The sequence below is a fragment of the Aptenodytes forsteri genome, unplaced genomic scaffold (assembly GCF_000699145.1).
Source record: "Aptenodytes forsteri isolate BGI_AS27 unplaced genomic scaffold, ASM69914v1 Scaffold217, whole genome shotgun sequence".
NCBI classification, from domain to species: Eukaryota; Metazoa; Chordata; class Aves; order Sphenisciformes; family Spheniscidae; genus Aptenodytes; species Aptenodytes forsteri.
Window position 1 is genome coordinate 7,949,763 of NW_008796222.1, and position 27,633 is coordinate 7,977,395.

Here is a 27,633-nt window from a genome sequence, read left to right on the forward strand (position 1 = left end):
GTAAGCACTACCTAGCAACAACTAAAACATCGGTGTGTTATCAACATTGTTCTCACCCTAAATCCAAAACACAGCTCTGTACCAGCTACTAGGAAGGAAATTAACTCTATCCCTGCCGAAACCAGGACATTACTGTGAGAGTTGGTATCCCAAACCAGCATGCATTTCCTGAGCCTCATTCTCAGGAAAAGACACACTGGGAATTCCCTGAAACATTCAGCCTTGCATAAACATCCGACACAGAAAATTTCAATCTGAATCATTCAAATTTGGTGAAGTTACAAGCAATGAGAAGTAGAATCTCCGGAGGAGAAATAGCAGGTAATTTTAATCTTAGCTGGCACTGCGACCTCTATTTATATTTTAAGATTTCCGTATCTGAAAGGCTCCTCTCCAAAGCTATTGCAGATATCCTGCAATGACTTAAAATAGTGTGTATTTTACAATCAATACACCAAGCCCATCAACAATTTCATTTCTAAACAAGCAAACCTTCTCCATTCCTCTGCCTCCTTCCCTGTCTTATTCAATACCCTATTTTCAAACCACTCGGAAAAATCAAGCTATACTATAATTTTGGCAGAATTATTCCTTGTTCCTTTCACTGTTAAAGGAAAAAAACCCTAAAAATTATGCATCTGAAAAGGTCAGTGATTACATATATTTAATATACAATGGCTTTAGTTTTATCATTTAAGAACACGGCTACACTGGGAGGCGAGAACAGCTGCCTCCAGCTGTATGTACAGATGCCCTTTGGATGGCTGCCTGGTCTGTATTTAAATGGCTACGAAGAAAAGGCACCTGCTTGCAAGATCCATGGCAAATGTTGTTCAACAGGACTGGAGGGGAACAGTCTCCAAACACTGTCCTGCTGAGCCTGTTCAGGGACGAATGCTCAAGCAGTCAAATATTAGCCAAAATGTCCTGCCAATGGCAAATACCCTGGAGCCAAGAATCCCTGGTATACAATTTTATCCTAGTCATCCTGCAGACAGGTTTGGTTTTGATAAACTTGTGTTTTTCTGCTGAAAAAGGTTAGTCCGGACAGTCCTGCCTGGCTGCGCTCGTCAAGCATTTGCGGTTTAGCAGGGACTCGTTCCTTCATTGGCCTGCGATGAGTGAAATGTCCAGGCCCACGGACACCCCGTGTTGCTGCCATCCTGACTGCTAGCATGATTGCTCGAGCACTATGGCAATCTTAAGGCAGCTTCAGAAACATTCAGAACATAATCAATTGCTTGTAAGAGAAGAAAAAAGACAATATATTCTGCTCGGGACAGCAGGGCCCCATGAGCCTCCTCGAGTGCACCGGGGAAATCTTCAAGGAAAAAAGTTATCAGCAGGCGGTGAAGGGCACGGCTCCAGCAGCGCCAACGCGCGGCTGCCAGGCTCTCCCGGGAGAGGTGCCAGCGCTGGAGGCGGCCTTTGCCCAGGCACAAACAGCTCCTTCATTAGCAGAGGGACGCCGAGCCAGGCACTCGGGGAGCGGCCTCGGAGAAGGGGAGATGCCGGCAGCCCCCCGCGCCCGCCCCCCCACTGCCCCGGCAACGCGCTCCGTCCTCTCCCGCTCTGCTTCCCCGCGCTTCCCGGGAGGGCGACTCTTCCAGGCAGGACCGGGGGCCTTCTCCTCACCAGGTATTGCCTTCTCTCCCTGCTTGCTTTTTTTTTGGACCGTACTTCCAGTTGAGGAGGGAAAAGTTAGATGACAGAGCCCTTTTGCTGCCGAGGGCCGGGGAAGGTGCCCGCAGGGGCTGCACGGGGACCTAGTGCTGCCCCGGGGACTTTCCACAGGGCACAAACCAGCTCCTTAGGCTCAGGCAGGGAGAGGTTTAGGCCACACATAGGGGCGGCCACACAGTAAAAGTGTGGTGGCTGTCACAGCTGGTTCTGGTGTGAGGGGTGAGCCGCAGGGTTTGGCCAGGCGTGTGAGATCCCTGCTGTTTGGGGCGTGCTAAACCTCAGCTTCTCCCTGCTTTCCCCCTCTCCCCACACAGAGAGGCAACGGGCTCAACAACCCCCGCCCTGTGGGGAGTGAGCAATGCAGACCTCTCCGGTTTTGGAGAAAAGCAAGAGCATCGCTTGGCATGTAGGTGCTGCTGGTGGAGGTTAATATTGTTGGTACCTTATAGCATGGGTATAACCTACCTTCCTTTAGGAGGTATTTCCCATGCATGCATATGGAGACAGCTATCTGAAAGAGGAGCTGAGGCCTGCCTGGTAGCCTCAGGTCTCTGTGGTGGTGGCTCAGAGACACCTGCTTTCCGGCAGTAATGCTGTACGTGCACCCAGCAGAGAGGCTGAGGGGGTCCCGAGGAGCCTCCAGCATCCCTTGTTCGGTGAAGAGAGCATCCTTGCCTTCCTCCTGTGGCAGGCCCCGAACGTACGTCTCACAGAGCAGCCCAAATGACTGAAAAGGGATCGGGCCAGAGTCAAAAGGCCAAAATCAGGGCTCCCTCCTCAGCAAACCCCCAGCAACAGATCGAACTTCGTCAGCGTCTGTAACTACCTTTAGCAAAAAGCCTGGCAAAACCCCTCTCCAGGATCAGGTGAAGGGAAGCAACACCAAGGGTGCTTGTGAACTGGGGAAGTGAATAAACAAAGGAGTGATCTGCAAAAAAAGGAAGAGAGAAAGCGTTCCACGTCAGGCATGGACGGGGACGGCGGGCGCAGCCACCCCGGGTGGACGAGGAGCCCCTCCAGGAGTCCAGAAAGGCTGGAGCCTTTGCTCCCCGGTACCGCAGGCTTCAGGCGATCCAAAAAAATGTTTCAGCACTTAGATATGGTGAGAGTTAGTTCAAAAAAACCCCACAGGACTTCAAATGTAACAGGTTTTGGTTTTCTTTAGTTAATTCCTGTTGATCCATTTTCTGGTCAACAGTTCAGCTGGGCTTTTTGAACTGTTCATTTGGTCGTGTAAATATGCTTAGCTTGGTAGGTCAGCCGGGTTGTGACACAAGCTAAGAGCGGCCAGCCTGCCACGGAAGCATGCTCATGGAGTTGGGCCATAAGGGGAAAAGGGTAGGGCGAGGGGCCGTGCCCGTAACGCAAAGATGCCAAAGCAATAGCGTTCGTGCAGCTCTTGCAGCTGAGGGACGCCAATTTCCCAGGGTCCATCGCAGCCTGAGGGGCAGCCTGGAGGAACCATGGGCCAAGAGGCTACAGCTGCAGCTGGCAGTGGGTGTGCATGTTCCTGTGCATGTGTGTGCATGTGTCTGCTGGGGACCAGTGTACTTAACCGTACTGATCACTTTATCCACTGATAGAATGATGTTAAGACTGAGGGTCAGTGGTGATACACAACTATGATGTGAGGCAAGAAAGAATAAGGAATGGATCTAATTAAACCTGCAATTTAAACCCCCTTGCATCACATGAGGCTGACATTGTCTCCTCAGCTGCAGGAGTTGGGAGATTAAGTCACATCACAAAATATCTCAGTATTTTTAAAAATAATTCATTCTGGCCTGGGAAGAGCAGGACAGCGGCAGGGGGCATGAAGCCCATGTCAGGCAGCCCGTGTCTTCTTTGCTGGGGAATTACAGCTCCAGGTGGCTCTGTCTGGCTTCTGTCCCATTCTTCTGACAATGACATTCTTCTGAGAAAGGACAGAGAGCTAAACAATACCTGACACCCTTCGCCTCCCTCCCCAACAGTTACTGCAACTGATTTGCCTTTTAAATGCTGATTTTTGCAAAACCCTTAGCACAAGCCTGTCTGAGGGGGCAAGAAGTGTCACCCCTGCTGGCACTAAGCTGGCCTGCACATCAGCTAAAAATAGTTTCTCCTCCTGTGCCCTCCCAGCAAGGTGCTTGGCTCCCAGCTGAGGCAGGCTGCGCTGCCAGGGCAGAGCCACAAGTGAGTCTTGCACTCATAGTGGGGTCAGTGGCTCTGCAAACCCCCAGCTGCGCTTGCTCATACAAGCTGAGTGTAGCCTCTGCTTTGCACCCGGTTAATTTTTGGCACATTAGCACAGTAAGGCTTGATGTGCTCCTGGATTGCAGCAGTAAGTGCTAGAAAAGCAGTGTGTTCGACGGGTGCCCATCGTGGCCTTCTGAGCCATTCCCGCAGGCTCCAGCACTGCCAGCAGCCCCTTTCCACCCTCACTGGCTTCTGCAACATTGGGATCAGTTGATATCAAACTGGCTCGTCTGCAAAAATCCCATCCAAATTGGGAAGACTTGTGAAACCTGAACCTCTGCCGAGCTACAGCTCCCCTTTCTTCCCTGGCAGTGGGGAGGTCAGTCAGGAAATTCAATCTCCATCACGGTCCAAGGGCTTCAGTGAACGAGAGCGGTGAGGGGCAACCGAGAGCACATCTCTGGCAAATGCATGAGGTACCCGGTGCATATGTTCCAGCAGGACTGTGGTCATCCATGGACTGCTGGGAGGCTCGCTGGGTGTGCTGACAGCCACACACGATTTCCACAGCTGCCAGAAGGTTTGTTAATAAAAATGTGTTTAGAGACCTTTCTCAGAACCCATTTTCCTAACAAAAGTAATTTCAGCATTATTAAAACTCCCCTAATTTCTTGTCACTCTTTTTCTTTTCTTTTCTGTGTTGTTTTTTTTTAATAACAATTACCAGTACAAAATATTCTGGAGACTATGGTAGGGAAGCATACGCCGTCCATGATCTGACCCTCCACAGGCGTTCCTGGTGCGGGTGGCTGAGGCAGCCTGGGGCGATGGTAGAGCTGAGGAGTGCAGCTTTCATTCAAATCAGCATTTTTTCAGATTGGGTTTGTGGGTAGCAGTGAGGCAGGCCAGCAGTTCTGGTTCAGGGTTCATCTTTACCCCTGCAGTGCGTCCTCTTTCCCTGCTATGTGGGCACTTTTATAGTCAGCTTGTGAAAGAAGATGTAATAATTAACAGGAAGAAACTTAAGCATCACGCTGAGAAGAAGAAGAGGGGTTGTAACAACCCTCAGCTGTGATGCAGAAGGAATGCAATGATGAGCAACAGTGCCTGGTCCTCTCTTCCTTCATACATAGTAGGGACGTCAAATTTTAAGTAGTAAAACCTCAGGGGTAAGTGAAAAGCTGTGTGAAGAGTTATGAGCAAGGATCGCATAAATAAACCTGACCTATCATAATCCCACACAGTCTCTCTTGCCTAAACTTACATCAAAGACGCCAAAAGCCACAGGAAGATGGGAAATCAGCCCATCCTTATAACTGCAGGCACTTGTTTGCGGAAAAGGTTCTCAGAAAGCAATTAGTGAGGCTGGATTTCTACAGTCAAGGAAGAGTGAGCCCTGTAGGAGAAAGCAAGACTGTAAGGGAGCAAGACTAAAGGTCCATATCACCCAGCATCCTCTCCAAGAGTGAATATTGGTAGATACTCCAGGAAAACATAAGAGCCACAGGCAGAGGAGATTCTCCCCCTACATCCCCGCTCAGCCTTTGGCAGTAACCCCCAGACGAGTGCCTGAGCCAGCAGGTGCACCCCAACTCGCCTATTTCAAAGCCACAGAAGGATTTATCACCTCTGAGGTTGCCCAGTTTCTTTCAGGCCCATTTAGATCCTGGCTTCAAGGGCGCAACGAGTTGCATGGATCAGTTGTGCTTCATGCCTCTGCCGGTGTGAAACCTGTTAGCTGGCCGTAGCCAGGCGCACAGGCTGGCACCTTGCTGGGACAGGCAGCCAGGTGATTATCAACCAGGAGCCATGTGCCACTCATCAGCGCCGGTGCCAAGCTCCGAAACTTGGCCAGGACAAGGGAAAATAGAGATGCTGCACCTCCTGGAGTAGCAATCAGCAGTTGAAGATGCTGAGGAGTGGAGTGGAGCTGCTCCAGGACATAAAGCAGATTATAAAGCAAGGCAGAGAGGCGAATATACAGGCTTTTGGGGCAGCGAGGCTGGCTAGCTCCTGGGGACCACTGTGTGCTGCCAGGAAAGCATAGCAGCCTCAGATGCCCATGAATCTGTCCAAGGCAGTGGGTCATGCTGGCAGGTACAGGGGCCAAGGATGGGTTGGAGACCTCAGGTCACTAGGGGCACAAAATTCCCCAGGGTACAGGTAGCTTCTCTTCCCACACTTTTCCCGCCAAGGCATCGTGGCCCAAACAATTTTTGGACGTGGGAGTGTAAACAGCCAGGCTGTACCTTGTGAAGCTATGCATTGCGTTTAATAGCTAAAATTCACGTTTTCTAGGACAGAGCTAAGCAGGTAACCCAGTCCTCGGGGTCAGAGGGGGAGCCCTGCACAGCAGGGGAACTGAGGTGCATGTTAAAAAAAACATCTTTCACAATGTGCCGGACCCTTTGCTCTGCGTAACCAATTTGCCTCCTGTGCAATTTGCTTCCGCTGCCCAGGCGGTGACAGACCTCATTGCTAGAGATGCTGATGTTCAAACAGCCTTTTTGCTCATGGTGCCTAAAAGCCAATTTCCCCAGAGCTCCAAAGGCACTTTTGCCCCCAACATGATTAGCTGCCCCAGGGGGGTTATGTTACATCTTGTGTGGGTATTTCATAGCTTGATGAGGGTGTCCGGCAGGGATATTGGTGACATGGGATATGTTATTTCCAAATGCACCTAGGTGCCTCTCTCCTCTGGCTCTGCACCCCGGAGATGGCAGCACCCAAGGTTGCAGTGGTTGGCGCAGGAGTTATCGGCCTGTCCACAGCACTGTGCATCGCAGAGACTTGCCCCAGCTGCTCCGTGATGGTCCTTTCAGACCAGTTCAGCCCCAACACAACGAGTGACGTCGCAGCTGGGATGCTCATCCCTCACACCTACCCAGGTGCGTGCAGCCTGGCGTGGCGTTGCTCATGGCACTGCGTGCGGCTGTGTGCCCGGGTATGCAGCGATGCACAGAGGTTCAGGAAGAGCCATACCCTGCGTTCCCTGTCTGTCCTGTCTCCTCGACACTGGTTTGTACGCTTCTCCTCTTTGCATTTTCCCTCTCTGCATGTTTGGTTTTGTTTACATGCAGGCACACCGATTCACGTGCAGAAGCAGTGGTTCAAAGAGACCTTCACTTACCTTTTTGCCATCAGCAACTCAGCTGAGGCGTCAGAGGCTGGCATTCACCTGGTCTCCGGGTAAGAACAGGCCCCCAGGGCAGCCTTTGGTATGCGTGTGCCACGTGCTGGAGCACGCAGAGAGGTTTTCCTTGCTGGAGTTCAGGCATATTCCCTTCATGGAGTAGCACTTATGACCATATTCCCAAGAAACTGCATTGCAGCTGCTCAGATACTATGTATTTTCAAGCAAAATTCATGCATAGGTGTGTACAGAGAAACCACTCAAGACTGGCCAGCACCAAATGTCTTTTAATAACTGATGTTTTCCATACCATCATCCACCAGTTGCTTGCAACAGGGGCAGTCTTCATAGTGATGGGACTGCAGGATCCTCCAGCTTCAGCAACAAGGTATAGGGATGCAACTGGTGTGTGTGTGTGTTGGAGGTGTTTTATGCTGCCCGTTATCTACATAGAAATTCACCTCTTGGGAGTGTTGAGGCTGGGCACTCTGGAGCTTTATGGGCACCCAAAAAAATGTGACCAGGTGTGCAAGTGGCGCTACATGAAGGTCCAGCCAGGGTGGCCACAGCTGTGATGGGGACACTGTGTGAGGGGACTTTGTACTTCTACAGCTGGAATTTCATACAGTATAGTTGGAAGAACTCCCTCCAGTTTAGTTACCCCAGTGTGTCACCTGCAAGCTTGGCTGTGGCAGCCCCTCTGCCTGTTTGCCAAGGTGGGTATTGCAGTAGCAGGCAGCAATGTTTCCCTGTTGCTGTTAACCTTGCAGAGCTGCACTGATGAGTGGGAACAGGTTCTTGAGTTCCTGGGTTTGTGCTAAGATTGCCGTGACACATAACATGGCAGAGCAATAGTGACTAAGTTTTGCAGCTTTTTCTCTGTGTCCTTTTAGGTGGCAGGTCTTTAAAAACACTCCCAAGGAAGAGTTACCTTTCTGGTCGGATGTCGTCCTGGGATTTCGACCAATGTCCGAAGCAGAACTCCAAAAGTTTCCGCAGCACCGATTTGGTCAGGCCTTTACGACACTGAAATGTGACTGTCCACCCTACCTGCTGTGGCTGGAGAAAAGGTTGGTTTTGCTGCAGGCTGGGCATGCAGAGAGAAACCGAGGCAGGGGCACTGGGGGCGAGCTGGGGACTCCTTGAGAGCCTTCAGTTTGAAGAAAACTGGAAAAGGGCTGTTTCTCACTGGGGAAAATGCAGCAAGCTCTTCCTTGGGGAGAAGCACAAGAAATAAATACCCAATTTTTCCAAAATGTGAAAGGCCCCATCTATGCAATGTCCACTTTCTACCACTGTGGCTGTACAGTGGGGCTTAGAGTGGGAGCACCTCTGGGCATAGGACTGCATAGCCACAGGGGCCACGCTTGGCCAGCCAGACCTTGAAGGTACATCAGGAACATGCCATGTCCTAAGAAAACATGCTCCTCATTTGTCAGACTTCCCAAATATATCCCTCTGTTCTTCAAGATACATCCAACCCCTGGGAGAATAGGCACATCTGGGAAGATGTCTTATCTGTGAAGACTTTGCACTTAAGAAGTAGCTGGACCAATTAATCTCAAATTTAGTCAACAATTGGAGGCATTTCTTAATCCAGTCGGGTAAAAAAAGGTCAAATAGCATCATCTTGTAACAAACCTTTTGGAAATGTTTGCCTGCGTAAGATGGGTGATGCATTCACTCCGAGGAGTTGTGGCTTCAGAGGCCATGCCTGGATTGACATGAAAGTTAGAAAATTTGCCGATTTCCAAATTTCCAAGTTTCCCCAAAATATGTGGATTTTGGAGAACCGTAGGAGAGTCAGGATGCAGATCTAAAAAAGTTGTGACACCTGGGATGTGCATTTAATCCATTTAAGTATCCCTAAAGTGAGCAAATAGCTGTCTCCGCTTAAGAGAAAGCGATAAGCTGCAAGCTGATTTGAGGTTAAGTAAAGAGACGTGTACCGACACCGTGGTACAAATTGCCAGCTCAGCCGGTTGCTTGGACGCCTTTCATCTCACTGCAAAATGTGAAAAAACATTTCTTGTTCTAGCAGCCAGCCAGGCTGGGAGTACTCCAGCAGCACCAGTGCCACGTGAGGTCTGTGCCGCCTCCTCAGTGCACATGCTCTGTCATGTTTCATTGCTTAACTGAATCGGAAATTTCTGCTGAAGCACAACTAAGTTGTTCAACCCATTTAGTATCTGCCATCTGATTTCTGCTCCCTCCTTATTCCTGCTATAGCCTTCTCATTTCTCAAAGGATGTAGTCTAGTAAGATGATCAAGCTCCTTTTCTTTCTCTTCTCTCTGGTGATGAGAAATGAGAGCATATTAAACATGTAACTAATTCTCAAACCCCTAGTGACCTGAGCAGTATTTATAGACCATTCTCTTGGCAATCCACAAGGAAAACTGTTTTTGTGCCCACCTTGCTGGTCCAAAAATAGACTTCAGGAAATTTTTCCTGCTTGCTTGCCTGAATTCAGGAGTTTTCAGTGTATTTTTTATGCCATGATGGTGGAGTCCCAATTACAACACTTAGAAGCTCTCCCAGCAAGTTGCCCAGCCAGAGCTGCTGCATGAGACCTCCCCAGTTCCTCCCAGCCAGCCTCAGTATCCTGCTGCACCCAAACCCCAGCCCCCAGAGCACCAATAGTGCCCTGGATCCTTGGCTCACTCACTCCTTTGTGGGAAACCACTGCCTTTATAGTGGGGCTGATCACTGTCAGCTGCCAGAGTATTGCAGAGGACAGGACTTCCCACTTAGTGCATCGTCATCGCAGATCTGTCTCCTGACTTGCTCATGCTAAAACCCCCAGCGACTTGTTCATGCTAAAACCACCCCAGCGACTGGATCCAGCTGACAGCATGTGGTGACTCCACCTCACGCCAATGTTTCTCCATGGAGAAGGGTATCAAGCTTCAGGCAAGTTCAGGGTAGAATTTGGCTTGAAATTGAGCTCAAAGGTGAACCTCAAGAAGGGATGAATTTTGCTGAAGAGCAGACATGGATGTATAGTGCTCTGAGCTGTCCTGGGTGACTCCTGGCTGCTGCTCTAGAAGGGTGTGGGTCTCCTGGTGGTCCCATGCCACATCTGCCCAGCCTGCGGGGACGTCCTGGGTACCCCAGAGCTTCGCATGTGGCACTACATGACTAAGTGGCTCCTGGTATCCGGGGAGTGAGTTGGGAATGAATGAGACGGTGTGTAATAGGCACATTAAAAGGGGTGTAGAACGATAGTGATGTCACTAGCAGAAATACATTGTTGAATAAATCTGACATTTTTCAGCTTGCTTGAGCTGTTAAAGCTTGGTACGGTTATAGAAATGAATCAATGAGACCATGAGGACCTTTCTGTCTGTCTAGGGTCTTATGCCAGACCCTTCTCTAATATTGATCAACTTGCTGTATCTTTTCCAGCCCAAACAAGCTAAAAATAGCTTTGATGAGACCAGATCAGACAAGTCACAAACAGAAACCCCATGGCATTTTCTTTGCTTTTTGTCCCATCTGTTGTTTGGTTTTGATCGGTATGTTAAAGGCGATCTATCCCATTTACTTAATGTGCATAATAATTACATGAGGGTTTAGGGGTTTCTTTTCTGCCTCACTTCTGGAGTCTCTTTGCAGGTTGAAAGCAACTGGCGTCCAGATGTACACCAGAAAAGTCGCAGACCTGTGGGAGCTGCACAGCGAATATAACATCGTCGTCAACTGCACGGGCATTGGAGCCCACCAGCTGGTGGGGGACGAGAAGCTCTTTCCTGTCAGGGGACAAGTACTCAAGGCTCATGCTCCTTGGGTGAAAAACTTCATCCGGGATGGCGATGGCTTAACTTACATCTACCCGGGGATACACAGGGTAACCCTAGGGGGAACCAGGGAAAAGGAGAGCTGGAGTCTCTCCCCTGATCCTGGCGCTACCAAAGGCATCTTTGACAGATGCTGCTCCCTTGAGCCCTCACTGCGGGGAGCTCAGGATATCAAGGTGAAGGTGGGCCTGAGGCCATCCAGGCAGTGCGTGAGACTGCAGAGAGAGGTCTTGAGCCAAGGAGGAGTTAAGCTCCCGGTGGTCCACAACTATGGGCACGGGGCAGGTGGCTTTTCAGTGCACAGGGGCACAGCCAAAGAGGCTGCTCGCCTGGTGGGAGAGTGCATTGCTGCCCTGCAAGGCTCCTCATCGAGGGCCAAGCTTTGAATGCCAGAGGCTCCTTTTCCATTTACGACAGGCTAGTGTTGCATCTCCTAGTAGCAGCTTTGGACTTTTACTCCATTACTGGATAGAAGGAACCTAAGACAACAGCTTGTGCCATTGCAGATGCTCGGTGGTATCTCACCTGGCTTCCAGCTGCCACCTAGGAAAGGCATGATGGGTTGATCCAAGTATTATTCCAGCTGTCCTTCTCCTCCATCTGGCATTGTTTCTGCCCTGGGCATTTCTCCTAGCCTCATGTTAAGGAGAAGGCAAGATGTATAAGTATTCTTCACATAACAGGGATCAGATTGCTGCAGTATAATATCAATAACATCAGTTTAGCATTTCTTCATCTGCATCTAAAGGGTATCAAATGCACTAGGTTCAGATTCAGTAAAAACTAGTTCTCTCCTCTTGTACCAAATCTAATCTAGTATTGCCCATGCTCCTGCCATCTTGCTAACAAACTTCACCATTTTCCATGTGATTTACAAGGAAAAGAAAATGCCACGCAGTGCTGCATTACAGTGCTCCGGGTCAGCTCTTACAGAAAGCAATGTCAGGTCACTGTCATGCACAGTGACCAGGCAAGTGTGATTTTAAGAGCAGGTCTGTGACACCGATCACTGCATTTGCTCATATTACACCTTAACACCAAGTTTCTGCGAGAGGAGGTTGCCCCATATGAGCTACAGTTTTGTGCATCTTTTCTCACACTTGTTTGCAAATCTCTTTTTCTCCAAGCCCCTCAGATTTTGCTCTCAGACACAGATGATTCCCCCCCCCCAATAGGAGCATTGACATGGCCTGTGTTCTACAGAAGAGGGTTTTTCAGGGTGGGCTTGGGAGTGCAAGCATCTCTCTTCTACTTCACATCAGCACTGTCTGCTTTCCTTGCAACAGCTGATGTGAATAAATCGGTGACAAACCAACAAGGATCTTAACACCAGCTTCAGTTTCATAAGGGAGAGAAGAGCCAGTTAAGACTAGATAAACACTCTAAAGACGAATTTGTCTGTAACTGGACATGAGCAAGCTCCTCTGCCGTAAGGAAGCTGAGCCACTGACGCCCAAACCCTCACTCCGTGGCAGAGGCTGAGCTGGGCTTTACACTCCCCTCAGCAATTCAAGCCCTTTGATGTGGCTGAAGATAGTCACTCCCCAAAATTGGAGCTTACCATCGAAGTACAGGTCTGACAGTGATTAAACCACTCATTAGATCTTAAATGGCTCATTCAAAAGCGTTAGCATCCACTTTTGACTAGTTTTTTGTCCTTGCAAAACAAATCAAAATCCTTCAAGAATTCACACGATTAAAATGAACTGATAAATAAAGTTCTAATAACGGAGCAAAGGTCACTTCTGTAGTGTTTCCTTTCATAAACAAGGGGTTTTCTTTCACTTGGGATGGCCTGACAGGACCAAGAAAGGCCACATTCAGACATGGCTGCCAACTCCTGCTGTTCTCAGGGGGGATGAGGACAGTTAGCCTTCGCAAGGGACAGCTGTTGAAAGAAACATCATCAAATTAAATTATAGGTCAGTTAGCACCTGGGATCAGCCTAAGCTAGCCCTGCCTTCAGCAGTCTTGCCCTCTTCTCCTCAGCTCTGAAGGCTAATTTTGCACTCCTGCCCCCATCATTTGTCCTTTCCAGCGGTATGAGAGGACAGAGCTGCTGCTTTTGGCAGCAGTGTTGGCGTAGGGCTTGTCAAACTGCAGCTTTGTCCTCAGCTAACACGGAACAGAAAAAATACATGGGAAAATCATGAGAGTGGTCTATTTTTTCTTAATCTTGATTTTAATCTTAAAAAGTAACAAACAGTGTACCTTATCCTGGAGCAAGAAACACTGCTAATGCTAATGGGGTGTTCATAGCCCCGTGAGAAACCAGAATTCTGGTTGTGCACTTCTTGCTCTGCAGGGTGGGGAGGTTTCTTCTAATTTACTTCTAAAAGTTGTCTGGTTGATAAAAATGGCAAAATAGGTTCAGCTGCAAGGCCCGTCAGTCTGGCATTCTAGCTCTGGCCATGGCCAGCAGTGGAGAGGGCCACTTCTAGCATACCCTGGCCCATTCAGCTGAGGGGTAGCTTAGTGTTTCATGGCCCTCAGATCATTTATCTTCCACACATTTGTCGGATTGCTTCTGAAACCATGTATGGTGCTTTTGTGGTCCACGACATCTCATGACAACAGGTTCCATAACAGGAGACACTTTTTCGCCCAGGCACAAGGCTCCTTGCCTTCATGTTTGTCTTGAACCTGGAAACATCATTTGATGGCCCTTTCTTGCATCTTATGAGAAGTGGTGACTAGTTATTCTCCATGACCCTTCTTGAATTTATAGAGCTGTACCATTCTCCCTCTCGGACTCTTCTTTCCCACCTTGAAGAATCTTGGTTTACGTAGCTGCTGCCCACATAAAGTCATCCCATCTCTTTGGTCTTCCTTGTTGCCCATCTTTATGCCTTTTCTCACTCTACCATACCCTTTTTGAGATGGAGGGACCAGAACTTCACACAGTACTCATGGTAGGGGGTGAATCCTGTATTTAATTGATGACATCTGTCTTCCCTTCCTAATAATTCCTAATATTCAATAGTTTTATAGCCACTAATCAGCTTTTAACTATCATTTGGATAGAACTACCTAACTCCAAGATATTTGTCCCGAACAGTACTAGGTGGTTCAGAGGCCATTGCTGAGACTGGGTAGTGAGGGGTGGTGAAACACTGGCACAGGTTGCCCAGAGAGGTGGTGGCTGTCCCACCCCTGGAAACATTCAAGGCTAGGTTGGACGGGGCTCTGACGGAGCAACCTGGTCTCGTTGAAGATGTCCCTGCCCACAGCAGGGGGGTTGGACTAGATGACCTTTAAAGGTCCCTTCCAACCCAAACTATCCTATGATTCTATGATTCCCAACTCAGCCATCTGTTTTTCTCTGCTGTTATCCACACTGAATTTCACCTGCCATTTCATTGCCCAGGCTCATGAGATGTTTTTGCAGCTCCTTGCAGCCAGTTTACATTTTACTACCTTGAATAAGCTGGTACCATCAGCAGTCTAAGCCACTTCACCATTTACCGCCCAACTGATGGGTATGTGGATTAGCACTGGCCCTACCATGGATCCCTCTCAGATGTCATTGGTGACTTCTCTCCATTGTGAAAAACAGATGATTTATCCTTACCTTGTCTTTCTATCCTATATGCAGTTGCTGACTCATGAGAGGATCTTCCCTTTTACCCCATCCCAGATTAGCTTCTTTATGAGTCCTTGGTGACAGACGTTATTAAAGGCTTTCTAGAAGCTGAGCAGATCATACCGAGCGGATTGCTCTAGCCTGCAGCCTCACTGTTTCCTCTGAAGCCGTAAGAGGATAGTGAAGCACAGCTTCATAGCTCCTCACTGCAAAGCTCTGATGATTCTTCCCTCTTAGTCCATATCTGTCCTTGCAACTATTCTGTTATCATGGCTTTTCCTGTTTGCCTGCTACGGGTGTCAGATTTAGTGGTTTGCATTTCTCTAGATCCCTCACAGCACTTAAAACAGTGTCACATGCCATCCTCTTTTTTCTTTGGCTGTTTTAAGTAAAGGGTTATACACCAGCCCTAACAGTGCAACAATTTCCCATTAGCATTCCCTAAAAACCCACAAGTGAGTAACATCTGCTTCTCATGAATTTGTTACTACCCGTTGCATCTATTTGTTCTAAACCCTCATCTAATGGCCCTTCAATCTGAGGCAGCTTCCCTGCATTATCCCCTTAACAAATGGCTCCGCTGTGGGAATTTCACTAAGCTTTTCTGTGCTGAACGCAGACACAAGTGGTCTGTTTAGCTGTCGTGTTAGGGCTTGTCATCTCTCAAACTCCTTTGCCACCCTGATCGTCTGCTGACTGCATACCCTGGTCACCTGCAGACCCTCTGGCAGGCTCCTTGCTCCTGCTGGGGTAGAGGAAGCTTTTTGTCTATTAGCAAGTTATTTCCTCAAGATCTTTTTTAGTCTGCTTTTCTGTTTCTGCTTTTAATTTGACAGAGTTCATGTCCTTTTCCATTTTCTCATTTGGACGAGATCTATTTCAGTTCTTTCCCATGTAATTTTTATCATGCTATTACAATGAGCCAGTAGTAATCTTTCTTCTGGAAAGACTCTGATATTTCAATACCTTTATATAAAAATCAAGCATTTTAGTCCCATATCTTATTTTTAGACTTATAGCAAATAGAAACAAGCATACATTCAGCCTGATTGCTCCAGCTCCTGTGCCCTGTTTAAAGGGGCCTTATTTGTCCAGATTGCGCCTTGGTATTTCCTGCTTACTTGTGGTTATAGAGATGTCAAAATGGCACCTCTAAGGACATGCCATCATGAATCCCCGCTCCTCTCTGCCTGCTCACTTCCCTCCAGTCTCTAGCTTGAAATTCGTTTTTTAAATCTTACTCTTTCTTGCAGAGGCTTTCTTCCTCACTAAGGTCGTGCCACAAAAGGCTGAGCATCCTACTCAGCTTTTTGTTCCAGAAACTTTAAATTTGCCAAGAATATGTCCTAATATTTTGGGAATAATTGCACATCCCTCCCTCATTTTTCTCCCTGGGCATGGAAAATTTAAATATTCTAATGTATATCCATAGATACATAGTGATGCTGCCCTGTGCCAACTATACACCTACCCACAAAGGGGAGTCACAATGTTCCAACGCCTGCAAGCCAGCTCGCTGACACTGACCACTTGGCTTTTAGGCAGCTGAAATCTGTTGAGATGAGTCCTTTCTTGCTTCAGCTGCCCAGCCTCGGGTGTCAGTCTCTGGCAGTATCTTATCAGCCATCCCTGAGTTTCTGCTCCTCACCCAAGAGCCTTGCCAGGAGCTGAAGCAAAGATGCGGCCTGTGTTAACTCTCCAGCTCGAGCTGAAACTGAGCCGGCAGCTGAGGAATTTGCAAAACTCCACTTTGATCCTAAATCTGTCCATGCTGTTGCATCGACTCCATAGTCTTCATCTGGAAACGCAGAGCAAGTGTCAGGGAAACATTCGCACATGGGAGAGGGTGAACAGTGGAAGGTCATTAAATGACTTTCCATGCTGATGAAAGGAGCCCTTAAAGAAAGACTTAGCTGTCACCTGTGCAAAGCATTTTATCCTTGTGCCGTTCCTTAAGCCCATGAGTATCCGGACAAAAGTTAACTGGATCGTACTTGAGTATTTCTTTCTTATCCGCACTTTCTGATCTACATAGAATAGGCATTCCTGGCAGATGGCAAACGATCTATCACGCTCACAGGGAACTTCAAAGGCGTAATTATGGCATAGAAAGGGAACAATTATATTTTGAGACATTTCTATCAATCCTTGCGATTGCAGATAGCAGATGGGCTGTATGATGGATTTTTGAACTTGAGCACAAAATAATACTCTTCTGGAACAGGGAATTTTGTTGATTTTCTTTGCAGAAACAAAGCCATAAAGACATATTGTCTCGATATAGGCTTCTGCCTATATTTAAAACAAATTTGCCTAATTTCTGAAAAAATACAGGAAAATTGGCATTCACCATTCATTACAATTCTTTTCCAGTCGAATACTATTTGACATAAACTTCAGTGTGATACATTCAAATTCATTTGGAATAAATGTAGTAATTAGAGAGAAAATCATGGCCTAGACCAAGATCTGTATTGTTTTCACAGCTATCTTAAACCAATGTATATGTTGTATGAGGCTTTATTTTATTCTGCTTTATTCCCTATTTTCCACCAGAGGGAGGTATTGGATCAAGCAGTTACGCAAAGAAACCCACACGCTCCATCTCAAAGAGCAAATGCAGGGATGCTGAACTCGGTGAAAATGTGGGTGCCTGTCGGGCTCCCACATACCTATAAGGCTTGGAGGACTTGGGTGCTGCAGTAGAGCTTAAGACATAATTGTGAATCAGTTAGGGCCGTAAAATGTCATGGGGAATGCTTAAAAAAAAGTACATTGAGGAAATAGAAATCTGAAGGTAGCAGCACACCAGAAGCTGTTGTTAATAAAATTAAGGGATTATAATCCTAGACAAAGCTGTTGCTATAGCAGCATGTCCCAGAGCTTTCCCCCACCAAAAGGCTGGAGGAGAAACCACTGTCTTGGGTAGCCAAGTGTCCTCGATTCCTTGTGTTGCGGGGACTTGGGGTCCCCTAGCACCTCGAGCTGTACCTGGGCTAGACATCCCGCGGGGGGGTCTCTGCGGGGCTGCAGCCTGGCCCATGAGCCCACTGCCTGGCCTGACTCCCGGCGAGCCCACGCACCACTCTGCGTGCTCAGGTATTAGAAACTATCACTGGTTTAAGGCTGGTCCGAAATGATCTGTTTTCTTTCTGGGAATTTCCCCCCCACATATCTGTTCTTCTCAATGAAGAAGTCAAACTTACATATTTTGGAGAAGGAAAAGTGGACATGAGTCAAAACTCAGCCTTATGAGGAAAGGGAGCGGCTGGGGAGAAAAGAAAGCAGAAAGAAACTTTTCTGAAAGTGAACAACTTCATACAAATGGTATTTCCAAATGTAAAAGAAGTTTCAAGGGAGTCTTTTTCCTGTGTTTTGTTTTTCCTCCTTTGAGACTGTCTCACACCACTGACAGCAGCCAGCACTAGGAGAGCACTGTCCCACATTGCTTTCCTCTGTTCCTGTTCATGTCCGCTACCTGCTATGGGGACAATATATTTCTCAAATTGTAAGAGGTATGCACCATGTGCACCACATGCTGTGCTCAATATGCACCATGTGCACCACATGCTGTGCTCCTGTCACTGTCACCTCTGCTGCCTTTTCATTTAACTTCTGCAAAGTCTCAGTCGACCAGCTGATATCCAAGCCTTACACTAGCCTTTACTTACATTTATGAGCCAAACAGGGGAGGGGAGGCTTGTTTATTTTCTGTATCACCAGAGAATAAAGAAACTGAGCCAGCTGCAGGTGTTTCTGAAGCACCTGCATATACACCTCCAGTCGGCTTTTTGGCTAAAGTGAAGGTCTGGAAAACAACCCTTCCCTCAGGGAATGCAGAGCCACAGAGGGAGTCTTGCACTTGCTTTCCTCCTCGCCAAACGAGTGCAGTGTTGGGCTTCAAGGAGATGAAGCCTCTTCTCCCCATATGCCTTGCAGCCTGGTGAGCCGAGTGGTCTCCTGGTTGGTGGGACAGCTGGTCTCCTTTGAGCATGCAAGGAACTGGATTGGGGCTTCTCACATCCCATATAGCTGAGACAGTGGCTACAAGAAGAGCAATCCCAGTTTCCAGGGATGGGGCAGCCACCACCTCTCAGGGCAACCTGTGCCAGTGCTTCACCACCTTCAGAGTAAAAAATTTCTTCCTTATATCTAGTCTAAATCTACCCTCCTTTAGTTTAAAGCCATTCCCCCTTGTCCTGTCACAACAGGCCCTGCTAAAAAGTTTGCCGCCATCTTTTTTATAAGCCCCCTTTAAGTACTGAGAGGCTGCAATAAGGTCTCCCCGAAGCCTTTTTTTCTTTAGGCTGTAGAACCCCAACTCTCTCAGCCTTTCTTCATAGGAGAGGTGTTCCATCCCCCTGATCATTTTCGTGGCCCTCCTCTGGACCGCTCCAACAGGTCTGTGTCTTTCTTATGCTGAGGGCTCCAGAGCTGGACGCACTACTCCAGGTGGGGTCTCACCAGAGCAGAGTAGAGGGGCAGAATCACCTCCCTCGACCTGCTGGCCACGCTTCTTTTGATGCAGCCCAGGATACGATTGGCCTTCTGGGCTGCGAGCGCACATTGCTGGCTCATGTCCAGCTTTTCATCCACCAGCACCCCCAAGTCCTTCTCGGCAGGGCTGCTCTCAATCCCTTCATCCCCCAGCCTGGATTGATACTGGGGGTTGCCCCAACCCAGGTGCAGGACCTTGCTCTTGGCCTTGTTAAACCTCATGAGGTTCACATGGGCCCACTTCTCCAGCTTGTCCAGGTCCCTCTGGATGTCATCCCGTCCCTCTGGCGTGTCAACCACACCACTCAGCTTGGTGTCATCTGCAAACTTGCTGAGGGTGCACTCGATCCCACTGTCTGTGTCATTGATGAAGATATTAAACAGTACCGGTCCCAATACAGACCTCTGTGGGATGCCACTTGTCACCAACCTCCATCTGGACATTGAGCCTTTGACCACTACCCTCTGGATGTGACCATCTAACCAATTCCTCACCCACCGGACAGTAATATTTTGCTGCAAATGAGTTTTTGAAAAAGCTAGGTCACTGTATAGCAGTTATGCTATCTCATTCTGTAGCAGTTCAGTAGGATGGCAGCTTGAGCACAACCAAAGCGTAAGTTAAAAGATCTTGAAAATCACTGGCTATCCTGCTTCTGAAAATCCCTCCATAAGCCTTGGTGGGCAAGGCCCGCACCTTTTTTCTGTGCTGTGAGTATATCTGCACAGTGTCAGCACTCCAGGAACAATCACGGGGCGAATTGCCACAGAGATTTGCAGCAGGATAATTGCCTCAAACAGAAGGATAAATAGCTTTTTCTGGCATTTAATGGGCCTCTTAAGTGAACGGCAATAAACTCTATGCGAACAGATGTTTTTCCTCTTTTTTCGGCCTCTTGCTTCTCATCCATAATTATGCACTAAAATGTTCTTGTCTGGGTTGCTGAGAGCAATCTTGCTGCTGTTTGTCTTCGTAGTGTAAGACTGAGCACTTCAGCACAAAGATGGAGCAAAAAGCCTGCGATTCCTAGAGGCTCCCATCGCTGTACATCAGTGATCATCTTCTTTCCTTCGCGTTAAGCCTGAGGGAGGAGCCAGAAGTTAGCAGGAAAATTTGCCTCTTCCAGCACTGGGATCTCTCCCTGCCTGCGCCAGTGCCCTGGGTTCCAGCCAGGAGGTTCCTGCACTCGCCTGGCTTCTGGCATTGACCCAGCTACGGCTCAGAGTAGTTGCTTCTCCTTTGCCTTGTGGGGGAGGTAAGTGTCCTCTTGAGACAGTCCTCCCCACTCTATGCCACTTCTGCTACGCTGACGGGACTGCGGGGAGACGGCAGGGCAGGCTTTCCTCTGTAGCCACTGGCTTTGCCTCCAGCCTTGCCACCAGGACAGTAGCAGGCACCACGCAAGCCCTGCAAAGAGCCTTTATGCTTTCAGGAGCATGTACTTTACCTCCTGACAGAGTACAGAGAAATGACCTTGTTCCTGAAGAAATTCAATGCATTCTGGCAGAGGGATCTCCTCCTAACAAGGAGCCTGCAAGCAAGACAGGAGCTGGGGCACAACCACAAGCATTAGCCTGGCTGAGTGTTCATTGCCTGGAGTGATGTCTGCAGGGGTGCCTGCATCCTCACAAACCCACTTCGTCCTTCCCAGCGCATCTTTGAAGAGTCTGGCTGGCCTCTGCTTTTGGCATCCACAGCTGAGAACGGAGGCAGACACGCTGTGGGAAAAAGGATGCCAAAAGGATGACCCCTGCGGTAACACCTAACCTATATACAAACTCTCAGCTAAGGAGGCTATTCCACTTCGGATCAATACCGATATCTCTGCATCACTGATGCTGCTCTACATGGCATTGAGGGCAAACTGCCTTGAAAGAAGCCTGCGGGAAGAGCACTAAGTTTTATCCTCACCGTCTGGTCCTGGCCAGGCTGCTTGGCTGCAGGGGAGCCGTGGCATCTTTTCTGCTGAGGGCAAGGCTATTTCTCTCCTCCTCGTTAGGATTTTGTTTAAGACATTTAAAATGCAACTAGCTGGAGGAGAGGATTGGCTGACGACATGGCAATAGTTCAGAAAAGCAACCTGTTTGTTACAGGTAAAGACAGTGATACTGAATTTAGTGTCCTGCAAAAATGGGACACTTTTCACACACGTGGGTGAGACCTTTATTAAAGGTGGATGCATATGATTAAATTAGCCTGCATACTGGTCCAGGACATTTTTGAACGCCTCCTATCTTATGAAAGCTGCTTTCCACCCATCAGGTCCATCAAGGATGCTGCCAGCCACTCCCAGCTTTTATTTTATCCTATTGCCTTTAATGAGGCATAAACTGTACAGACACATGCCAGTATATCAAACAACATTGCGAGACAGACTGTAGAAAAAGTGCACAGCATTAATTATGGGTCTTAATTTGTTTGTGAAGCTGCTACCTGGAACATGTTGCTGCTGTTCTTCTCCCTAGCAGCCCCAGCACTCTGGCTTGCATCTCTTCTGCCCTTGGAGAGCCCTTTTCCCCGAGCACTTGCAGATTAAAGTCTCTCTCAGTGACCAAATTGTGACATCTGCTCAATTACTCCAGTGCCATTGCCATCCCCTGTATAAATACTTTGGCATTTGTACTGTACTATGTAAACCCATTAAAAACATGTAATAAAAAGGCTTATATAACTTCTTAAAGCCATAATTACTACTCCAGCTGTGGTGTTTTGTAGAATTCTGAGCATTATAGATTAATCCCTTTGCCAAATTACATTTTTTAATGAAAGGTATTCATCCTCAAGCTTAGAAGTGTAAAAATGCCAGTAAAATTGATTGCATCCAAAAAAAGGGAGAAAGCTGAACCCTGAGTGACACCAAGGTAATCTTTAAAACATACAGAAAATAGGATTTTGTAATAGAAACTCAGGGTAATTTTTAAGCAAAGCTGGACATCTGTCTGGGATTACAGTATAGATACAGGGGAAATACAGACAACAAACTAATATCGCAAAAATCTTTGTGCAATAGTACGTGAACTGCATATGAGCTATCACTGCTTAATTCCTGTAAACCGGAACGTCTTTTTTAAAAAATGGCGATACATGTTTTAAATTTTTATACTAGTATCTGTTCAATAAAATTGCCAGCCCTTACTTTAAAAACCAGGCAGAATTTTGCTTGTTCAGAATGATTAGACAATTTAGTAAAAGGCGGACTGTAAAACCACTGTTGTTCCTCTCCAGGAGTGAAACACAGCTGCTGGAGGCAATAGTTGCATTTGTAGATACCACGAAGATTAGGGTTAAATCAATAAAGGTAAGGCCCAGGGATAGCAGAGAGCTGCAGAGCATCTTCTACTGAAGGGCCGTTGTCTCATTCCTCTTCTCATTCCTGCAGTGAACGTACGTGCACAGGTACAGGTATGTATGTGTGCAAATGCACAAGAGTGTGACTTAGAGGTAAATCTTGATCTATAATCCCCTCTCCAGGCCATTAATTATCAACTATCTCTTTCATCAAATTCGGAGCCCACGGCTAGGCTGTGGTGTTTGAATCTCTCCGTAGCCGGAGGGAAAAGAGAGCTTCTGCCCATGCCTCGCACTGAGCTGCCGAACAGCAAGATCAATCTTGTGTTAAGCTGCCTGAATATCCCATGAGCTTGAGGAGAGCTAATGGGAGACTGCATGAATATATTTTTTTTAGCTGTTATCTTCAAACCTACCAGTGGCGAGCTGAGAAGTGGTTTTAATGATCCACGCAGCTGAGCTTTAGCCTTGACAGCCATTCAGACACCTATTTCTCAGCAGCGGTAAGTGGGTAATAGACCAATGCGGCCCATTTACTTCTCCATCGCTAAGATCTAAGAGATAACAGAAAGAGATTCTTTCTCTGAGTTTTCAGTGGGATTTAAGGCATGGGAAGGAAAAAGGGCTGTACCTCCCTTGCAGAGCTGCTGGCTGCATGCAGGCTCCAGGGAGGTCTGTCGCTTGGTGCATAGAGAAATACTTCAGGACTTCCAGATGCAGTTTTAAGGAACAGAAGTGAGACCGGGCTTGCACCGAAGCCGTCACTGAGAAGTCACCCGGAGAGCTATAAACATTGCATCCCACATTCCTCAGGGCTATGGCAGAGCCTTGGCCTGTAAATGTGCAAGGCAATAAAACAGACCTGGACCAAAGCCCTGACTCCTGCAGACTCAGGATCAGATGCACACGCATCTTCTGCAGGGAAGGACACACCGGGCTTCTCTTCATGCAGCCACTTTTAAAATGACCTTGTGAAAGTTTCTACACAAAACCTCTTTGTTTTCATGGACCAACGTCACTACGGTTTTCAAAGCATTTGCCAGGAATTGTAGGAGGGAGGAGAGGGAAAAAAGTCTTCCTTCGCTCTGTCCTGTAGATTTTGGCAAGTGGCTCATACCAAATCCAGCGGGGTTGTTAAGCAGAGTCAAAAAGAGCATTTTTATTCATTTACTCATTTTATAGGAGGAATATTTGACTTCCATTAACAGCCCTTGAAGAATCCAGGGAATTCCCAGTGGTGTTTTCCTGCCTGGGGTTTAATTTTGCACAGAGACCTGGGCAGACATTTTGACTAGCCAGAAGATAAACAGAAGCCTTGACAGTGGGTGGAGGCAGAAGATGGATGGTGGTAGGCAAGATGTTTGAACTAAAAATGGCCATAAGAGAGATCAGCATTAAATAGCTGTTGCAAAGGAGAGATTTTGCTACCAACAACATCCCAGGCAAGATGTAATTTATAAGCAGCAGGCAGCACTGAAGCAATGAACTTCCATTGATGTTAAACTTTTTTCTTCCAGAGGTTTAGCACTGTGCTCTCACCATAGACAAATTTGTAAATGCAGGAGGAATTTTACATTTTTGAAGACTTTTCCTGGAGAAATGAAGGGAGCTGTAGAAATCTGTGGTACCTACATAAAAAGTAGATACAGTAGGACTGATGTCTGATTTTGGTTATCAGGGCGCAATGCTCGCTGCTTTCAGTAGAAATTGCATGCTCAGAGTCGCTGTTTCGGTTACTCCTTGCATTACGTGGCAGTACTTTGAGCTCTAGTGGATCCGGCACGATATATTTTCCTCTAACACTATCCATCTTGGTTTGGGGACAGCAGGGAGGGGAGGCTATTTGCTGCCTGACTCAAAGAGTGAGCATGTTTAGCAGAAGCTGTGAAACTTTGCAGAAGTTGTATTTCCCAGCAATCGCCTCAAAAAGGTCCATCCTCCAGTTGAACTGGAGCTGCATGCATTATGCTGCAATTTTGATTTGCTTTTCATCTTAACAGGCATTGCTCACATACAGGTGTCTTTGCAGCAGATTCCTGGGGGAAGAAATTAGTTTATAATTCACTTGTTAAAATGGAGAGGATGCTGGAGAGGTGAGAATGTTGAAGGTGCTATCTTAATTCCCATGGATTCTCATGCTAATGCAGATAAGATTTCTCATTGTTCCTGAGATTTCCTGAGATTCTTCTCTACCACTGTTCCCTTATTCTCTGTCTTTAGAAACCCTCTGTTGTATTTTAAACAAGCAGACTTACAAAAGACATGGGGGAGAAGCATGAGAAATTCAATTGTTTGTTAAAATACAAAAGCAAAATGAAAACACCGAGTTAAATTCACGAACTGTTCTTTATCAGGATCACTCTTAGCATGCTCACAAATTGGGGCTGATTGGCTTTCTAAGGAAGGGAATGTCTCGCACAAGGTCGCCATTTACAGTTACAGCTCAGCGATGACAGGAAGAGTGGCTGGATTCAAGTATTTGAGCTTTCTGTTGAAGCTATACAATGAGAGAAGAACAACAAATGAACCTGTGATGCTAAAACCAAGAAAGACCTTGTGGTTTTTATTCTGCTCAGTCAGACCTCTTTCTTTGAATATGCATTGTTCAAGATTTTAGGAAAGCTTCAATTTTTCAGGGATTAAACTTCAAGAGAAAGTTTTAAAATGTATTTGGGAACTTTATACTTTTTGAGTCTTGACCTTTATATTCCTGCCTTTAAGATTTTCTCCATAACCATACAAACACAAACTTTTATTTTAATAGGACCTTCACACGCCATTATTGACCAGATGCTGATACTCTAAAACAACCTTGGTGCTAAGAATTTTCTGATATAATGATTTTGGGTAGCAGTACTGCAACTCTTGTGTCTTGTTACATTTATCCCTGCATTTAGTGTACTCGACATATGTCTAAACCTCTCTTTCCTGAGCAGTGGCATTACTTCTGTCCTCCAGATGGACAATGCCATTTCAGTCAGACCAGCAGAGTGATGCACAGGCACCCCCATGCCAGACCGAGCGACCTTCTGCTGATGAACTCCAGATGATGCTCATGGATGGAGCCGGGTGCCCATCTCTTAAGCTGATATCAGTCGTGGTTGTTGCAGTCACACTCTCCCTCTGCCCTCATGTGTTCCTCCCTTGCACTAGCACCAGGGCTTGTCTGATCCGCTCGTGAGCCACCTAAGGGAGGTGTGTAAACAGAGGAAAAGTGCGTGGTTGTCAGACCACAGCTGCCAGAGCCAACTCGCTTCCCTGTGGCAAGCACCAGAGCCTGCCCAAGGGAGGGACAAGGACCCCTGAGCAGGGGCAGGGGGAGAAGCGCTCTGATCTGCACTGCATTTCCCTGGAGGCATAAACGACCCAGAGGCTGTCCCATGTTGGCTGTAGGCTGACCAAAAGACAGGATGGTACCAAAAAGGGTGTCCAGGTCTATTGGGAAACTGCTCCAGATAGAGTTTTTCTTGAGTTAGTTTTCATCTGGGTCATTGTCCTGGTTTGGCTTAGCTTAGGACAAAGGAGCCCCCCTCCTGCTACAGGAATGGCATGCAGGACTGCCACCTACCCCCTTTCAAGAGGAGCCTGCATTTAGGGTGGTTTAAAACAAACATGGAATTGCTTTAACCTAATTTAGAAGTATAGTTTACCTAAAAAAAGAGGACAGCAATGTTTAAATGGCAGGGAGCGTGCACCTGGCCTGCCAGTGCATCTGTTCTTGGAGCCATGCTTGAAATTCCACTTCTGCAGACAGATCACGGCTTCCTCCCTTATCTTCCTGCGTGCAGCTCCTCCGTCCTGCTGCCAGCAGGTCTGGTTGCTCGGCTGCTGGCAGGCTCTGCTTCTCCCAGTGCTCCTCTCCGACCTGCTCCCCTAGCAGCAGCTAGCTCTGTCTCTACCCCAGGCTGTGAACAGACAGGAGAGGTCAGAGAGGAGCAGTGCAGGCTGCTGCCTGGCAGGCTTTGCTTCTCCCAGTGCTCCTCTCGGACCTGCTCCCCTAGCAGCAGCCAGCTCTGCCTCTACCCCAGGCTGTGAACAGACAGGAGGGGTCAGAGAGGAGCAGTGCAGGCTGCTGCCGGGGAGAGGACAGTGGAAAGGAGGGAGAAAGAGCTCAGTGCAGAAAGCCTCTCCCTTGCCAGCAGACAAGGCAGGGGCGTTGGAATTGCTTCTCCCAGTGCTCCTCTCGGACCTGCTCCCCTAGCAGCAGCCAGCTCTGCCTCTACCCCAGGCTGTGAACAGACAGGAGGGGTCAGAGAGGAGCAGTGCAGGCTGCTGCCGGGGAGAGGACAGTGGAAAGGAGGGAGAAAGAGCTCAGTGCAGAAAGCCTCTCCCTTGCCAGCAGACAAGGCAGGGGCGTTGGAAGCACAGTACTGCATGCAGGGGACAAGAGTCACAACCACCCTCCCCTACTTGGTAAAAGAAATGGGGATTAGGTGTGTGTCCATCTCCTGCACATCTCACCTGGGAACCCCTGACGTGTCTCTCCACCTGTGGTTCCTGCTTCAGAAAATCCCACCGGCCACCATTACCTGCTTATCACTCAGCGATGGTTTAGCGTTGTGGCTTAAGACCAAAGCTGGCCTGTACACTTCAGTATTTCTGTGTAGCGTGTCCCCGTTTCGAGACAAAAGGCCCTGTGTGCTCCCACGGAGGTAAGCGGGACCGCCCGTCCCCTGCACTGCCTCTTGGCCCTGCCCAGCTCACCCAGAGCCTTTCCCTCACGGGTGAAACCAAGGATGTGTCATGAAAATTCACAGCTGGCCCGTGCCGACCCAGGAGAGAGGCTAGGACACAAAGTATAGACTTACAGGAGTAATTCTTTTATTCATGCACATGAAGTCCCAGCCAAACTGGGTTTTCCAGTGAAACCACGCCAACTGTGGTTTCATGCAGGGTTCTCATACCCTTCAAACGTTCCGGTTCAACATGATTTGACTAATCACTAACATCCACACTACCGATTACTAATCATAGCAAAACTTTGCAAAGCAACTCTATTTTTTGCAGCATTCTTGCTGTTTGTCTATTGATCCAGATGTCCCTAGAGCCAGCCTTGCTAGTTACTTATCTGTAACGCCAGACGACGCTGGGAGGGTTTCAAAGACATGTCAGAGGGGCTAGGATGCTGGTGTTATCTTGGCTGTCCAGGGGTATCCTTTATCCTTCACCGACAGCTCTAACCTTCCACAAAGCAAAGTCCTCACTTCCAGGGCCAGGCTGTCCTTTAGTTTGTTTTACTGAAGCATGAACAACACCCAAGCCTCCAGTAAAATTCCACTACCTCATGACATCACAGTGTATAATGTGAACTAATATATATATATTAACAAGTTAATAACTTCCATACTATAAAGGCGGGTTGATATAACAGGGAGGGGAGTTTTCAAAACGGAAGTCGCCTGTTACACCCGGCCCTTGAGGGCAGCGTGGGTCTGGGTGCGCGTACAGGTGACACGCACGTGTGGCACGCT

General features: G+C 47.8%; 1 protein-coding gene across 2 annotated transcripts; it reads left to right on the top strand.

Annotated features, from left to right (window-relative positions):
• The first annotated feature begins 1,469 nt into the window (after nucleotides 1-1,469).
• On the top strand, nucleotides 1,470-12,534 carry DDO (D-aspartate oxidase). 2 transcript variants are annotated; one of them, XM_009289159.2, is made up of 5 exons: nucleotides 1,470-1,638; nucleotides 6,546-6,749; nucleotides 6,942-7,050; nucleotides 7,888-8,064; nucleotides 10,612-12,534. In XM_009289159.2, exons 1-5 carry the CDS (start codon nucleotides 1,509-1,511, stop codon nucleotides 11,177-11,179), a joined length of 1,188 nt encoding a protein of 395 aa, XP_009287434.1. In that variant the 5' UTR covers nucleotides 1,470-1,508; the 3' UTR covers nucleotides 11,180-12,534. The 2 variants fall into 2 exon arrangements, with proteins under 2 accessions (XP_009287434.1, XP_009287435.1); XM_009289160.2 differs by lacking the exon at nucleotides 6,546-6,749.
• Nucleotides 12,535-27,633: the final 15,099 nt, after the last annotated feature.